The 17,191-nt window shown below is 39.8% G+C and overlaps 2 protein-coding genes across 4 annotated transcripts; one reads left to right on the top strand and one right to left on the bottom strand.

The window, feature by feature from the left end:
• The first annotated feature begins 906 nt into the window (after nt 1–906).
• LOC116188146 lies at nt 907–5,731 on the top strand. Its single transcript, XM_031517309.1, has 9 exons — nt 907–1,124; nt 1,677–2,009; nt 2,087–2,237; nt 2,603–2,943; nt 3,051–3,192; nt 3,363–3,703; nt 3,797–3,947; nt 4,536–4,876; nt 5,144–5,731. Exons 1-9 carry the CDS (start codon nt 1,101–1,103, stop codon nt 5,651–5,653), a joined length of 2,334 nt encoding a protein of 777 aa, XP_031373169.1. The 5' UTR covers nt 907–1,100; the 3' UTR covers nt 5,654–5,731.
• A 143-nt stretch (nt 5,732–5,874) lies between these two features.
• LOC116188145 (protein RRC1) lies at nt 5,875–15,269 on the bottom strand. 3 transcript variants are annotated; one of them, XM_031517307.1, is made up of 19 exons: nt 15,033–15,269; nt 14,483–14,577; nt 14,258–14,393; nt 14,046–14,091; nt 12,657–12,717; nt 12,404–12,556; nt 11,533–11,652; nt 11,238–11,403; nt 10,568–10,680; nt 10,348–10,419; nt 9,728–9,949; nt 9,098–9,156; nt 8,902–8,986; nt 8,631–8,768; nt 7,962–8,186; nt 7,770–7,872; nt 7,094–7,688; nt 6,833–6,978; nt 5,875–6,496 (listed from the first exon to the last, which is right to left on the bottom strand). In XM_031517307.1, the coding sequence occupies exons 2-19, from the start codon at nt 14,555–14,557 to the stop codon at nt 6,228–6,230; spliced, it is 2,784 nt and encodes a 927-aa protein (XP_031373167.1). In that variant the 5' UTR covers nt 14,558–14,577; nt 15,033–15,269; the 3' UTR covers nt 5,875–6,227. The 3 variants fall into 3 exon arrangements, with proteins under 3 accessions (XP_031373167.1, XP_031373166.1, XP_031373168.1); XM_031517306.1 differs by having other exon boundaries at nt 7,094–7,872; XM_031517308.1 differs by lacking the exons at nt 14,046–14,091; nt 14,483–14,577; nt 15,033–15,269 and having other exon boundaries at nt 7,094–7,872; nt 14,258–14,394.
• Between the last annotated feature and the right edge of the window lie 1,922 nt (nt 15,270–17,191).

The following is a 17,191-nucleotide window of genomic DNA, read 5'->3' as shown; positions in this document are numbered from 1 at the left end:
AACTTCTACCCAAGAAAATTAAAATAAAATAATATAAAAGATGATAAACGTGAGATTTCTTGTGGATTTGCTGTCAAATCACTCCCAACTCTCTGGGAAAGTTGGGTTGTATGGAAATTCTATGATTGAACCGCGGAATTTTTAGCCATTTTCTTTGTGTTTTTTCGTTGCGTGAAATTATTGAATATTCGCACTTTAATTCAACAATTTGTACGATAGGAATTCCTCCAGTACTAAAGTGGACACAATCTCTTTAAATTCTTTCAGTGTGAAATTGTTGAAGTGAAGTAAGAAAAATTATTACACAAAATATTTCTGTTGTACGAAACTGTGAATCAAAATGTTTTCACGCTTTAGATCAATAGTTCAACACAACAAAATAGGATAAAAAATTGTCAGAAGTTGTGTAATTTGAACATGAAATTTTCATTGGGTTGTATAGTTTCATAATTATTACTAGTTTTATCTGTTAGCGACTTCGATTTCGTATCCATTCCTCTCCGTTGCAAGGAAAAGCTTTGGACACATCCTCATCGTGATCGTGCTCGACCATTCCGAGGCCGAAGAACGTCACTTGGGTCATCGAACTTGCTCGGCCTCGGCCTCATTTGCCGTGCTGTGGAGTAAGACAAAAAGCAAAGCTTCGGTAAATTGGTTTAAATGTCAAACTTCAGGGTGCAAATTGAAATTCTCCCAAAAGTAATCAAACGCCGTGTCTCCTCTGTAACCAAACACATCCTTATACCAAGAGAAGGAAGGGGGGAGATTTGCGTTATTCGGATTAGGGTTAACTCTTCACTCCCACTTGCTCACTGGTTAGGCGCCAATCAAGACTCTGCAACTGCAACTCTCTCTCTCTCCCTCCCTCTCCATATTTAACAGGTACAACCCTCCGTAAACCTTCACCGTTTCTGCTTTCTGGACTCCATATGCTCAATACTCTTCATGCGACAACGACGATCATTATAATTTCAGTCGGCTCTTAGCTCTTTTAATGGCGGGAAGTGGGAAAAGGATGGAAATTGAGAAGCACCCAGTTTTCATTTTCGCTTCAGTGTGTTACCGAGGATGTTGAGCTTTGGATCTGCTTTAGGTGGACTATGAAACTGGGGCGGGCATGTAAGGTGAAATGTGAGGATTGAGCTTTGTTTGCCCACCCACAAAAAAAATAAAATAAAAATAAGGTCTTACTTGGTACTAAAAGTTTGGAATTTGAAAGGTTTAGGCTGCTGGATGATTCGTACTTCGGATATAGTTCGTTGAAAGCTTTCAGTTATTGTGTAATTAAAAGCTTGACTACTGGATAGTTCGATTACAAGCTCCAATGAGGAACAATTTTCTAACTTGCATTGACTTGAAGGTGAGGATATGGCAAAAAATTCCTTACTGATAAAACCCGGACATGGACACGTCCAAATAGGTGAATAACTAGCAAACTTTCCATCCAAGATCGTAAAAACATGATCACCTTTGCTTATGTCTTTTCTTTCTAAGTGCTAGGTCTAGGAGATTAATGCTACTTTACTCTCCGGAAAGTTCTCTTCTGAAGGTTACACAGAACTAATACGGTGTAAAATGCGACTCTAGGACTGGTTTGTATGTATTAACGATCAATTTTTCTTTTATTCTTTATAATAGTTAATGTAGTTGCCACTATTGCATTATTTGGAATGCAGATGAGTCAAACCATTATGAGCAGTAGTGACAGATCTCGGACATACTGGACTCCAACGATGGAGCGCTATTTTATCGACCTTATGTTAGACCAAGTGAAACGAGGAAACAGGGCGGGACATACCTTCAACAAGCAAGCCTGGGCAGATATGCTTGCTGTGTTCAATGCGCAATTTGGTTCTCAGTATGATAAAGATGTCTTAAAAAGTCGTTACTCAGCTTTGTGGAAGCAGTTTAATGATGTCAAGATTCTCCTTGGGCAGAGTGGGTTTTCTTGGGATGAATCTCGACAGATGCTGGTAGCTGATGATTATGTTTGGGATGCTTACATTAAGGTGAAGTACTTCTATTTTATTTTTGATGAATGTAGCATTTTCAGTCAGATACTATGGGCTAATACTGAATATTGCAGGCGCACCCGGAAGCTCGTTCATATAGTACTAAATCATTCATGAATTTCAACGATTTATGTCTGATATATGGATATACAACTGCCGATGGAAGATACAGCAGATCAAGTCATGATGTGGACTTCGATGATGATGTTCATGGAGTGAATTTGGGTGTGTGGCATTTTTCCTATACCTTTTTGTTCCATTTCCAGTAAAACACTTTTTGGCCCTTTGTTTTTTGCTATTTGTATTGGATAACATACTTTATTTCTTATTTCTAATAATATTCAGAGTCATGCTTTGGGTTTGAAATTTTGTGTGTAATAGCACGAAACTTTGGTTAGGGGAAGGAAAGGGCCTATATATGTCAATTTTTCACAAAGCAGTCAAGTAAGAGTGGGGTTTAAATTGACGAATTGGGTGGATCTCTTGTGCTGCTTTTTTGCGGCTAATGCTCCTTTGTCTAATGTTTCTTAAGTATTTTGCATGCACCCTTTTTTGTAATGAAACGTTATTTCGTTTGATGCAATCTGTAGTTGAGGGGTTCTGTGGCCAAGTACCATCAACTACAGAACGGCTTAGGACAGATTGGACCCCAGCGATGGACCAATACTTCATTGAGCTGCTGCTGGACCAAGTGGGAAGAGGCAACAAATCTGGTGATACATTTAACAAGCAAGCATGGAATGATATGCTTGCATCTTTCAATGCAAAATTTGGCCCTCAGCACGGAAAGAGGGTTTTGAGACATCGATACAAGAAATTGTGGAAGTACTACAGTGATGCCAAAGCACTTCTGAAGCAAAATGGATTCTCATGGGATGAGATGCAACAGATGGTTACTGCTAATGATGATGTTTGGGATGCTTATATCAAGGTACATTTATGTCCACGAAGGTTCTATATTTGTTCAATATAAAGTCACTGTTTCTTCTCCCGTTTGCCATTTTCCAATTAAATGATACTCATAGAATGACTATGCAGGCCAATCCACATGCACGGGCATATAGAAAGAAAACCTTGCCAAACTACAGCGATCTAGCTCTGATATATGAGAGCACATATGACAATTATAGTCAAGTTCAACATAAGGACCCTCAAGATGAGAATCCAAAAATAAAACCAGGTGGGTATCAGCCTCATTCATTAGCTTTTTTATGACCTCCTCCCCCCATCTCAATGTTCACATGGTGCTTTATGCCTTTCTTGGGTAATCTCAACTAGGAGCTGTTTTGTCTTGCTTTAGTTTTCATTCATGGAAAGGTTGCATTATCCAGGAACTTTTTTTAACTGTAGGTGAAGGGAAAGATAGTCAGAACCGTCCTTCTGGTGATCGTACGAGAACATACTGGACACCGCCAATGGACCGCTATCTTGTTGATTTGTTGCTGGACCAATTGCTCAAAGGAAATAAGCTGGGTCAGACATTCATAACTCAGGCGTGGACAGAAATGACTGCATCTTTTAACACAACTTTTAGATCTAAATATGAGAGAGATGTTCTGAAGAATCGTTACAAGCACCTGAGAAAGCAATTTAACGAAATTAAGAATCTTCTCAAGCAGGATGGGTTCTCATGGGATGAATCTAAGGAAATGTTAACAGCTGAAGATCCTGTATGGGATGCTTATACCAAGGTGAACAATTTTCCACTTTTAATTCGAAAAAGGGTATTATTTTCCACTTGAAACAAAGTCTCTCTCTTTCACTTCTTACGTATCTACATGCAGGAACATCCTGATGCTCGAGCATACAGAGTCAAAACATTGCCAAGCTTTCACAAGCTGTGTGTTATATTTGGTGAAGAAAGTTTTGATGGAAAATACAGCAAATTGACTCTCAATATAGATCCTGATTGTGAACTACCTTTGTTGATCCCTGGTATAAATGTTACCCTGATCAATTTAGACTTCTTAGATTTCAGCTTGACTTTATCCTTGTGCTTCAACCCTTTGTAGTTCTACTTCTGAATGTTTATTTGGAGCAGTTAATATGGAAATATGCATTTAAAAAACAAAACGAAAAAAAAATCATCTAGAGGATAATCTGAGTTCAGCTAGGGATCACTGATGGTTTTATTATCATGTGGTCTATTCGTATTGTCTTCTACTTAATCCATTATAAGAAGATATATAAATCACTTCATTATTTGGTTCAATCATGCTCCGAGCTTAGGTTCCATAGTTTTATGGAACTCTTGATAAATGGGATGATGAGTCAGAAGAAAATTAATCGAGTTTGTAAATTTAATACGAAAAGATTTGGAAAGACTCAGTGGCATCCATTTTTGAGGCAATAAGTTGAATTACACTGCTTCCTGTAATCTTACAAAAACCCTGGTGGACTCAAAAGAATCTAGGATTCATGGCTCTTGCCTGCTTACATTTCCTTGTATTTTGAAGGTTGTTGCATGATATGTGATTAGTCGGTCCTGTCTGTACAATAACATTTGTTTTCCTTTCTTTGTAGGTGAGGATGAAATTGGTCAATATACGAGTAGTATCAATTCTTTAGCAATAGTGTGGACAGAACAGATGGATCGATACTTTATTGGCCAAATGCTGGAGATAGTGCATGGAGGGAATAGGATCGGTCAGATATCTGACGGCCTAGAATGGAGTCATATTATAACACCATTCAACGAAAAATTCGGGCTTCACTTTGACAAATCTATTTTGGAGGCACGCTATGCCTTCTTGATGAAGCAGCATGATGAGATCAGCAGTCTCCTTAGTCACAGCGGGTTTGCATGGGATGAAGCCCGAGAAATGGTTACTGCAGAGGATCATGTCTGGGAGGCTTATATCAAGGTAATTTTCCTCTCATCTGGGAAAATACTGCTTTTGGTTACCAAGTGAGAGAAAAGGGAATAAATCTTCAAATTTCTGCACAAATACCTAAATTCTGCTCTCTTGCATAACTTTGGCTACCAAGGGGGAAACGTCTCCTGCCGGAATTTCCCGCCAAAACATTGCACAAAAGGAAAAATTATTTATCTTGGTCATACGGAATTTCATGCTGCTGTAAGAGACAATTGTCTAGCACATCATCCCACTTTCATGGATGACATTTCACAGGATCGCCCAGAAGCTATTGCTTACAGGAATAAAAGCTTGGGTATGTATAATGGCTTACGGAAGATTTGTGCTGTTGGAGTACTAGCAGAAAGCTTCAATGAGCAGGGGTCAAGCGTGATGGAAAGGACCTGTAATGCCCAGGAAATGGAAGGAGATCGAACTTTTCTGGATCATCGATACACTTCATTGGAATGTCAAGAGACTGATCGACAGAGAAAAAGGCCAGGTTCAGATTCGACTGAGGCGGAAAAGTCAGGTAAAATGCTGAAAACCAAGGCTCAGCTTCCTGCGGATGATTATGATGCGACAATGATATCAGAAAGTCTGAAAGAGCGCAAGAACTACACCATGGAATGTGCAATTAGTGCCCTGCAAGCAATAGCGGATGTGGATGATGACCTCCTCTTGGATGCTTGTGATCTCTTAGAAGATGAGAGAAAGGCCAAGAGATTTCTTGCTCTTGATGCTCCATTGAGGAAGAAATGGTTGCTGAGGAAACTTCGTCCATAGTCATTCGTGTTCGTACTTTGTCATTGTCGAGACATAAATGAAATTAGAGGTGGTCATTCAGTGTTCTTTCTCGAGAAAGGTTTTATGCCAATATATATACACATTACACGGCAAAAAGTAGAGAATGGAAGGAAGAATGAGATCATTGTTAGTATATCAAACTCCAAAGTTTCATCTCACCCTCGCATCGTTAGAATATCAAACTCCCAAAACTAGACAACTAATGAAGAGAGGAGGAAAATCGAATATCCAAAGGGACATCCTCATCGGTACTTCATTGATCATTATCAACTAATATCACCACAGTTACAAGCCCATCGACCATAACAGAGAGAACTCGTCGAACAGCCTCCACCTTACAAATACATGTTGTGAATCTACGCCTGCTGATAAGCTGGAAAACTGCAATGGGTGTTAATTCCACACACCCTTTCAAACCGACTCTGAGCAAACCCAATTCACTAATACTGATACGAAAGAAGACCAAACTTCCCCCACAATTTAATTGAGAAGGGCTAGAGTCATGGATTATAATGCCAGACCACGAATTTCTCCTCTCATAAATCTCAAATCCTTACATCCGCCGTCTCCGGTCTCTATCTCGTTCTCTGTCTCTGTCTCTGGCTCTGTCCCGCTCATAGTCATCCCTCTCTCTGCTGCCGCTCTTCTCACGATCTCTTCTCCTATCACCCTCCAAGTGATGAGCTCTGCCGTCTCTATCCCTCTCCTTGTCTCTGTTTGATGATCTTCGTGGCGGACTCTTGCTAGGGCTTGGGCTTCTTTGCCGTTTCCTTGAAGAGTCACGGGCATCATCTCGTCTGTCCCTTTTTCCTGAGGACTTCCCTGTGGTTCCCACAAAACATTTTTAGGTGATTCATGTCCAGGAAAAGACAAGTTGATATGGAAGTAACGAGGTCAAAGGAATTAGTACAAGGCTGTATTACTGCACCAGAAAGATCTTATACAGAAAGTTACAATTCGTACAGAAATTTCATCTTGGATAAATACAAACGGAAATTTACTTGCAAGCTACAATACCATCGATATCAATAGTTATCTGCATGAATGTTCAAGACGAAGCATTTGCAGAGAAACACAGTCGAAATTGTTCCTTTTCAACCTTCAAACTGCCACAATAGACAATATGGGCATATATACTTTAAATTTAGATGGACTCACCAGAGTCTAATAGCCCATATTCTGATTCAAGTCTTTTCCTGTGGAGAGCGACTTTCTTCTCAATTTCCTCTTGGTTTTTGATTCCCTGATCTTCTAGAGATTCCCGATATTCAATCAATGCAGCCTCTAGACGCCGCATTTTTTGTCTGTGACCACGAAAGATAGAAAGTTAAGAACCAAATGTTGCATAAATTAATTCAAGCCAAGATACCCAGTCTCATGAAGAGCAAAAAATTTGGAACGACTGAAAATAAAAGTAACCTTTGTTCTTCAGTAATTCCGCTGTCATGCTGAGAAGGCATGCTTGTATCAGTTGCCACCTCCAAACCATCTGCATTACCTGGACCTTCGCCTGCATTCTCACTCCCCGATGAAGAATAGCCCAAGCCTAAACCCCGAGAACTTCTCTGCTGCTCATCGTCACTCTCGTCATTCTCCCGAGCCCATTTGGAAGAAGGCAGGATGGGCTCATTCTTATCCTTCTTTGTGAATGCTTTCAGTTCCAGAGGTGAAATCGGAATGGTCGACCCTAAAGAAGCAGGCTCATCCTGTCCCTGTGCCTGCGGTCTGTCATCGCCATAACGATTCTGATCAACATCAACTTCCCTGGCACCCGAATGCCTAAGAGAACTTGCCTGGCTCTGCTTGAGTTTCAACTCTTCATCAAGTTCATATCCTCTCTGCTTCTCAGCCTCTTCAAGACTCAACAACCTAGCAACCATCATTTCTCTACCACCTACAAGGGATAATCCATTGTGCCTGCACCGTCTTTCGAGCTCAGCAAGTGGAAGGCTCATCAACTCCTTTGTAGCTGCTCCCCTTCCCATGGCCAAAGCAGCATCTTGGTTTGTTTTAACTGCATCACTTGTTTCGTCAGAGCCCAGTTTTTTCTCCAGTTCCGGAGCATCACCACATAGAGAATGAAAAGGGGTTACACCAGAATTGCCAGATCGAAGGAAGGTCGCCCGCAGTCCATTAACATACGCATCCGAGAATAGAAACCAGTCTGCCCACACTTGAAGAACTTTCATAACTCGTTCCTGGGGAATTCAGCAAGTAGTCAGGAACAGAAAATGCAAGAAAGATGCTCAGATATTTACAGAAGAGGGAGAGGCACTCTAAGATGTACCTTTAGGGCCTCAGCAGTTATCCTCCCAGTGATGCTGCGGTACAAGTCATTGAAGCTTTCCATTATATCGGGTAGAGTTGCCTCGAATTTGGTGCGGTATGCAGAAGCATTTTTAACAGGCGCACTACTATTATGCAGCACATCAGAGACCAGCATAAGCCTAGCAACTTTCGTGGGAATAGGAGTTTCCTTTAGGGTTAAAGATTCTGTTAAGACCTCAACTATCTGCATTTTCAATCCAAAGATGAAGTTGAGTCAATAAGACATGATGCAACTCATGGGGAAAATAGAATCTCACGATCATGCAAAGAACACACAAAAATATAACAATCAAATGCTTCCAGTTCCCTCAATGATCATAAGTTCAGATGCAGATGAAGGTTCAATATGATTGCCCATAGATGATGTTTGCTATTTGTAAAAAAAGTGATAACACGTTCGAATAGAAAGATGAATAGAGATGTCACTTGGTAATAGAGGATGAAATATTGTTAACGAAAGAGCACGTAAGGAAAAATGTCTACTGAAACCCACACGCGCGCGCACATATATATTATATAAAAAACAGTAAAAAATTACAAGCAACTGCCTGCACAGGCAAAAGTTGTTATTACAATGGATACACTGTACAAGCTTCCACCGATTCAGGTCCACTAGTGCCAGTATTACCTCTCCAGCTGCATCAGCATTGTCTAAAGCAAAGCCCATTGCTTCCTTAATTAGACTTCTCTCCAACGTCAATGCACGAAGCATGTCTTCAAATTCATCCCGTTGTGACTCTGCCAGCGTCCGTTCTGGCTCTACACGCTATAATTCAAGGGGAAAGGCCTGTTAATCAGAACAGAACAGCACGATCTGATGGAAAAGGAAACATGGTTTTGTGTTTCCCTCTCACAATTCAATTCACAATCTTATCCCAGATTAGAAAGAGAGAGAGTACCCTGCTTCTTCCGGCAGCATATGTTGTTCCTGATTCCTTTTCATGTTCAGGACTTCTTGCTGTTGGCAGCGGAGGTGGAACCCATCTAAATAAGATACACGAATGGTTCCTCAGATGATATCACTTCATATTATAGAAATCAATCTTCAATTTATAACCTGATGAGCAATTGAAAGAGGAAATGGTAGAGGATTACCTTCCACTGCCAGTTATCATGATGAAAGGTTCCGTTCGCCATCTTTGAAGAGTGTCACCCTACATTAAAGTGAGATTATATTAAATCAGTGCTTTTAGCTCCTTGGATTATCAGAAAATTAAGAGCTCATAAAAAAGCCAAAGATTATATCATGCTCCTCCCCGTTGCCTTTTTCATTTATCGAAGGTGGACTAGGAAAAATACAGGATGTGAACTTCAAGATTGGAACTTGCGTGAATTCAAGATGGTGTGCACAGGAGGAATGGTTTCTCGATGGCTAAGATTGAATGCTTCTAGAAATAAGATCTTAACAATCACTAATTTTAGAAAACATTTTAAGCAATGAGAATGCGTCATCTGGGTAAAGGATTACAGCTTATATTACAGAGACTTGACTAGACAAATTAAGCCAGTGGCACTGGTTATTCTCATACAAGTCTATTCATGGTTGTAACAAATGCGTAGCTCTGATGGGCTCAAAAATGTCACAAGGATCTTCCCCTGATCTTTTAACTCATCTTAAGAACTATTATTTCGAAGTAAGAACTAATGATCTTTTAATTGTTACACTCAGGTACTGATACTTCAACCCTTATAAAGCATGCTATCAGCATTAAATAGAAGATCTACCTGTGCGAAAGTATAAAGCCTCCAAATGTAGTATGTATGCTCCTTAGACCCAAGATCAAACAAAAAGCTGAAAAGTGGTTTTCCACGGCCTCTCTCCATTATCGCCTGTTCAAAAGCACATCCTCCATCCAAAACATATAAAGCCATTGTATCAATCACATGGCGAACATGATCATCTTCTGGCGGCACAACAGTTATATCAGGAATATTTGGAGTCAAAACCTGCAAACACATGCAAGCTTATCACATGGAAATGAAAATGCATAAAAAGCAAATTATAGCACAATCCATTCTGAGGGACTTAATAAAGTTAAAAACAAGAAGAAAATGTAGCAAAAGCTTCGATAATAGCGCTAATAATAATGCCAGAACTAAATATACTAGCATGCACTCCAGGCTCCTATGATAAAGTATCTACCTGCTGTCAATACCATCTTTTTATAGACAAATCTGGATTTTAAGTTTGGAAAAAATATTTATATATATATACTCCACAAGCAAGAATCTTGAATTCTACCGAAAATGTAAGAATTGCAAGTTACATTGAAGATGACTGAAAATTGAAACTCACACAGTAAAAGAAAAGGAGGCAGGGAAAGAAGGGAAGAAAGTTGCATTACCAGCTCAGAATTCTGACTTGGGATGGTCGTAACTGGTGGACCAGAGGGACCCGATAAGACCACAGTTGCCCCCTATCAGAAACATAGATTTGCACGTTTCAATTTTCCAAAATATCAACTGAAAGAACATTTGCTTAAGTGCATATAAAGTAAGTTGGAAACTTGCTAAGCAAGAATTAAAGATACATAAAAACATTCAATGGCAAAGGGCAAAACAAACCTCCTTACTCCGGATGGCCATCTGTCCAGGTGGTGGAGCAGGTAGTGCTTGAGATGGAAGTGCAACAGATTTACCCCATCCAATTTTCAACTCATACTCATAGACAACAACACCTGTAACATAAAATTCATTTCAGAAAACAACTCTAGAAACCCAATGTGTAGGACTGCTGGCCAAATAAACTTAAGACAAAGTCAAGTCCAAATGCTGCCAGAGGCGAGTTTATATCTAATATTATCTATCAAATCTTACAGATAAATGAATCCATTGTTGTAAAGAACATTGTAATGTGACTGCAACAGCTATATTTTTTAGAAGAAGTCTCGAATAAACAGATCCCCGTCCATCAATCATGCATCAAAGTAAGCATCAAACTTCAGAACATTTGAGACAATAGGATGAATAGAAAAGGATAAGGAAGCTCAGGACTAATTTTGAGACAAATATATTTTGAAGGTATGATATCTAATGTACGAAATTAAAATATTTGGTAGCCATCAGTGCAGGAAAACAGGAACTGCTCATGAACAACTGCAATAAGAGCTCCAATTTTCCAAAAAATACGACACACAGAAGGATAATGCAAAAGAATAGCTGACACAGAAATTCCAGTAAGAAATATAACAACATAACCTCGACTGCAGTAGCAAGTAAAAACAAGGATTTGGACCTTGCATTTCATCTTTGGCTGCTTGTGCATCAGATCGGTTCATGAATGCAACAAATCCGCAGTTTCTTTGCCGCCTTCGCTCCTCTTCTGTCCTAGGCCACATTATCTTCACACTAGCTATGGGTCCGAATCTTCCGAATGTCCTTAAGAGAAAGTTCTCATCAACCTGGTGTCAATGGAAATGAATATATGATTTTGCTGACCTCGCTGACCAAAAAAAAAGAAAAAACTAATATGTGTGTGTGTGTGTGTGTGTGTATAAACAGAGCAGCAACTAATTTCATGAATTACTCACCTGAGGTGAGAGATTTCCAACATAAAGGTTCGTTGTCTGTGGATCACCATCATCAAATGATCCCGGAAACTTCCCACTCAGATCAAAATCATCGGGAAGTTCATCAAATCGGCTAGATGGCTGAGAAACAGGGCAACAATCAGAAAATGAACAAAAAAGAACTACGTAAATAAGAGATCTGATAATTGCATGCAATATCACATAATAAATGTGTCTTCAGATTAAATGAATATGCAATTCTAACACCAAGATATTAAGAAATACAATTTTAACCAGTATGATTTAAAAGAATATAATCTATATGCTTATAGCGCCTTGTTTTGCCACTGCAAATGCATTGTTAAAAGACATGACTGTTACAATTAACTGAACATGAAATTTAATGTATGACAAATTCCACAGTGCACAGATAACCAGAATGCAACACCTCAAACTCAAAAGTCCACAATTTTTAGGTATTTTCCACTTTCTTTCTTACATTCTTATGCTCATGCTTTTTGCTTAGCTTAGACCACTAGCTTTCTTCTTCATTGTTGTGATATTTTTTTTCCCCACCATATCGCTTTCCATACCAATTATGGCAACCTCATTTTTCCCTGTTTCTAATGGCTATATAGAAAAAATTTACAGAACCATCGGAATAAAAGGGCAGTATAATATTCATGGTAACAGAAGATAAAGCATCTCCTCGATCCCCCATCTAGAGGTATACATCATTGCTTTACAAAAGAATCCAGCATATAGAAGACATAACCCCGGACTTATATTAGAATATACAACCATGAGAGAAAACCGGTTCTGCTTTTCCTTTTCAATAACTGCAGTTTTTCCAAGAAGGCTGGTTTCTTTGTAACCAAAGGAGAATACTTACAGCAGAATTATCATTATGGCGGCTATCACGCCAATGCTCACGATCTTGATTTCGCCTTTCTCTCATCTCTTGTTCATGCTTCAGCTCTTCCATAAAGTGGTCTATGTTCCTCGTTTTTCCTTTCTCTTTTTCCTTCACCCTCTCCTCCTCTTTCTGCAATATCAAATTCACAATATCAGACATGATATGACTAAAAGAAGATCAAGCAGAAACACGACTACGCTGATAAACTCCATGACTATACGTAACGCACCTTTTTCTCAGATTCTTTCCCTTTAGTTGAAAAGGGCGGTGGTATAAAAGATGGAACATACCTGAGAATTGTAAAAAGAAACAAGATAAACTCTTGAACCAAAAACTTCTTTCATTGTTTCGGGGTGGGGAAGAACAGATTAAATTTCTTTATGAACTTGACATGGAGGAACTAAAGTAGGCATAAGATTCAACAAGGGTAATCTCCATGGACTCAGAAGGACATGACAATTGCTCAGATGCTCCTGAATACTAACATCTAACAAAGCTGATGGGTCAAAGAAATTTGAGAAAACTTATTGCATGGAAGCAACAAGGCTCCAACCTCCGCAATTAGTCAAATCCAAAACTATAATTATAAGTAAGGCAATTGGCACTCTGAATTCACTTGCTTGAAGTGGATAAGCAAAAGCAGCCAAGCAATTAGGTCCCCAAAAGAACATAAAATAAGTCTACACTCCAGCCCTGTTATGTGACATTTGTTAAGATTACACTCTATTCGAAATGAGACGTAAAGTGTTGCTCAACTTCAAAACGTGTCAGTTGCAAACATATACAACAAACTATTTCAAATCAGAAGTTGAAATATTAATGAGAAGTTGAAAATGCCTTGGGTTACAATACTCTAGGCCTTTGCTAATCTGAGTCACCAATTTAAATGCTCTAAAGCAAGGGTAAGGAACAGCATCAAACAGGAATGCAAGGCATGTTCAGGCATTATACTACCAAAGTAAAATTAATTCGGTAATAGGATTTTATTTTTTTTCCTCACAGCATGGACAGACTGATAATTTACACACTTTCCAACACCTACACATGTTCAGAAACATTCTACGGGGTCTTGAAGTAGTCCTCAGAAAATTATTTGCAATCCAATGTGGACCACTGACTAAGAACCTGAATAACAGCTATGATCCAAAATGCAAAAAAACACTTCACTGACTATTAAATAGCTATATTTCAGAATATGTTGGCATTATTAGACAAGTAATACTCCAGAAATTGAGATGCCACTGATCTTTATAAGAAAATACCAAACCCTCATCAGACAGAATGCACAAGAGATCAAAGAACTATCAGTGGATGCACTTTGAGCAACAGTTTCATTTTTATCAGGGAGGGTGAAATATGAGATGAGAAACTACGAGTCGCAGCATAAAAACTTCATGCATTGAGCACATGCACATTAAATTTCAACAGATATATAGCAGTATTCTACTCAGGATTAGAACAACAAGGTATCTTCTCCACCAGCATCTTTAGAGTCGCAGACCTAAAGATTGAAAAAGCCATATCTGTGAATTTCCTCTCAATGAGTCTTTTCTACTTAAGATGCTTTTAGCAATGGAGCATTGAGCACATGCACATTCAATTAGAAGCATTTGTTTACCTACTTCCCTTCTTTGGAACAGATAGGCCATCTTTGGACTTTTCACCTGCCATCCGTGAATGATAAAAAGGCCCATACTTTTATTAATTTGTCCCCATAATAAGAAAAAATCATGGACTTATCTACCAAATATAATAGCAAAAGAACTGCCAAACATAAGCATGAAAAGAAATCAAGAAAGAAGGTAAGGGAGATCACTCAGTTGCACTAACCTTCAGCATCAGCCTTCACTTTCTCATTTGGATTGATGGTTCCTCCTCTTACAAAAGTTTTTGAGCCAGGCGCATTATCACCTTGGAATGACTCCACAAACTCCGCATACAAGCGGGCTGTTTCATCCTCAGCTCTCTGGAATATTTTCAAAACAAGAAATTGTAAGTGGGAAGCAGACCAAGAAGAGATTTAGCATTAACCAGTAATTAAGGGAAGGTTCGTGCCTTTTTCTTTGCTTCTTCCTCCTCTCTGTGCTTCTGAAATGGCGTCTTCTTCCGGGTTATAGAGAAAGAACTCATCTTTGCATTGCACACCACTTCTGAAATAGATTTCATCACGACAACAGGAGTCAAGACCAACAGCGACATCCTCATTATCTATGTACATTTAACATATAACAATAACAATGTAACCATGGCGTCGAGTCCAATAACCATGGCATCTAATCTACAGTGTGCAACCAATCGACAACCTAACGAACACATCTCAGAAGCTTCCATTCCAGCTCTCGCACAGCAAAAACAGACAACAAAAGGCAGCTCAAAGACTATGGACGGATAACAAGAAACAGCTCAAACATTATCCATTCAAAACGCCAAGCACAAATCGCCATCCACTGATATCAGCAAGATCAAACAAGGCACAGCCCGCGAACCATTGAATCAAGACAAACAAATTACCGAATAGCATATAACGAACAGGAAATGGAAGCAATTTATGAATTCTACAGAACACCGCAAAGAAGAATTGACTGTAACTCCATAAACAACGTACCCTGAAAAATCTGGTGAAGGGGTTTCGCTATACGTGCGGGATTCTAGGGTTTTATATAGTCCCAAGTGGAGGACGAGCCAGCCGACTCCTCGAGGCAGGTGATGAAAGTCACGATATCTGAGCTGCCAGTGAATTCCCGAGCTGCTCCAGAAGCCGTTGAGCGATATGAAAATGGCGGCCGATGAATATCTTTCTTGCAACAGAGACAGAGACAGAGACAGGGGGGGGGGGGGGGGGGGGGGAGAGAGAGAGAGAGACAGACAGACAGAGAGAGAGAGGAATTACGTTCCCTGAGCTCAGAGGTTGCCGTTCATGGAGGAATGCGAATGGGCCGGGTAGTGTGTTAGTTTTACTATTTTGCCATTGAAGCCCAAATCCCAAACTCTCAAGCCCATTGGGCCAAGCATGGTTTATGTGTAGTTAGGTTCATGGAGATTTGGGTCCTCTGATGGCTGTCCGGTCTGATCATAAACCCGTCTGCCATCGGATCCACTCTTATCCGCGTACTGACGCAGCGCGGCGACCTCGATTAAGGGGTGTTTTTCTATCTCCTTAAGAAGAGAGAAGAGGGACAGGTCCAAGACGGTGGGGCTTCAATGCCGGCCACCACCATCTCGAGCGAGGTTAACATAATGTTGCCAAAGCGACAGTGACCGGACCACCATTGCCATTCTTGTTCGTCTCTCCATTGGTGGCAAGTGGCATAGCTGTAGATAAGAGAATAGTAGGGAATTTTGTACATTACAAGCAAAATTAACTTATCTTCCAATGGAATTAGTTGCTTAACAATTATATTCGATTTCTAGCTATAGTAACTACCTTACCGAGCAAATGCATTCCGATTTAGAGCCTCGGCGAGACCCTGATGGAGAATCGTTAGGCTGTTTGTGAAGAGAGCTTCTCGTGCGATTGTTTGTGCCACATAACAATACAAAGGGCAAAACAATAACGATTAACATGTCTAATCGGTGCGTACTTATGTGGGTAACGGTGATGGTGAAGTATTTGGACATTTTCCTACCGGTCCGTCACACCATTTGGACTATGCAACTATATTAGAAGATGCTTTGGCATTTGATCGTGCAACTCTCGGCCGAACATAAGTAAACACTCGCACGAAGATGGCCCCCCTCTCCATTTCCTTTCTCTCGATCTTGCATTTCAGTTTATATTCAGTCAAGCAGACGATAGCCCTATTCCGATTCTATTATCCAGATATATACTCGAGCATTTTTTTTCTACAAACAAGCAGGGGCGGAGCCAGCATGTTAGCAGGGGGGGCAATTGCACCCCCTGAACTTTAAATTTTTTAAAATTTTACTCCAAAAGTATGTTTATTTTAACATTTTGGCCCCCCTTGCCCCCCTAAACTTTGAATTTTTAAAATTTTACCCCAAAATTATATTTATTATAATATTTTTGCCCCCCCTCAACATAAATCCTGGCTTCGCCCCTGCAAACAAGTATTTATGACTTATCGAGCCTCCGAGTCCCAAATAAACAGAAAGCTGCTCTTAGCAGTATGGAATGTTCAGCTTGAAAAGAAAAGGACGAGTACCAAATCCAAATATATTTCCCATTCCTCTCCTAGCCGTTCCTAAAGTCGGTATAGAGGAGAGAACATACGGTTTCTCGGAAAGTCATTAGAGCAGAATGAATGATTTCCATGGATTGCCCCATGACGGATCAGAAGGCGAAGCGAATGTAGCTCGACTCTCCTCCCTCTCGCCATTGTTGGAGAGAAAGGAATCCAAAAGAGTTAGGGCTAAAGTTTAGTATGCCATGCGCAAATTCCGAAAATTTGATGGTCTGACTCTAATCGGTGGGTTGTATAAGTGTTTAATTACGTCAATTAGAGGGTGCACTGCCAGCCACATTAATTCAAATAACAGTAATATCTCGCAATGTCTTATATATTGAAAATTTTTAATTAGATCAATAAATCAAACTATCGGTCCGACCCGTAGGACCTAAGGTTATGACTTGAACGGTTCAACATCCGGTATTGTTCTGGTGACACTGCAACATAATACAACCATAATCTTTATGATGGATGAACAATTCATCTTATTGAAGGAAGTGAGCTTGTGCCGCTCTAGCCCAAGTTTCCCCAGAATGAAAATTAAACTCAAGCTAACTCAATCGCGAGTCGAATCCCA

Source organism: Punica granatum, chromosome 8, assembly GCF_007655135.1.
Source record: "Punica granatum isolate Tunisia-2019 chromosome 8, ASM765513v2, whole genome shotgun sequence".
NCBI lineage: Eukaryota > Viridiplantae > Streptophyta > Magnoliopsida > Myrtales > Lythraceae > Punica > Punica granatum.
Note: the sequence above shows the minus strand (reverse complement) of the source record. Positions and strands in the feature narration are given on the sequence as shown.

What these genes read in the sequence shown, in the direction of transcription:
- LOC116188146 (XM_031517309.1), top strand. Translation starts at nt 1,101, where the DNA reads ATGAAACTGGGGCGGGCATGTAAG. An exon ending in AACTGGGGCGGGCATGTAAG is followed by an intron (nt 1,125 to 1,676) that starts GTGAAATGTGAG and finishes TTTGGAATGCAG; the next exon opens with ATGAGTCAAACCATTATGAG. An exon ending in TTTGGGATGCTTATATCAAG is followed by an intron (nt 2,944 to 3,050) that starts GTACATTTATGT and finishes ATGACTATGCAG; the next exon opens with GCCAATCCACATGCACGGGC.
- LOC116188145 (XM_031517306.1), bottom strand. Translation starts at nt 14,557, where the DNA reads ATGAGTTCTTTCTCTATAACCCGGAAGAAGACGCCATTTCAGAAGCAC. An exon ending in GCCATAATGATAATTCTGCT is followed by an intron (nt 11,653 to 12,403) that starts GTAAGTATTCTC and finishes CCTGTTTCTCAG; the next exon opens with CCATCTAGCCGATTTGATGA. An exon ending in ATGCTGCCGGAAGAAGCAGG is followed by an intron (nt 8,769 to 8,901) that starts GTACTCTCTCTC and finishes CTTGAATTATAG; the next exon opens with CGTGTAGAGCCAGAACGGAC.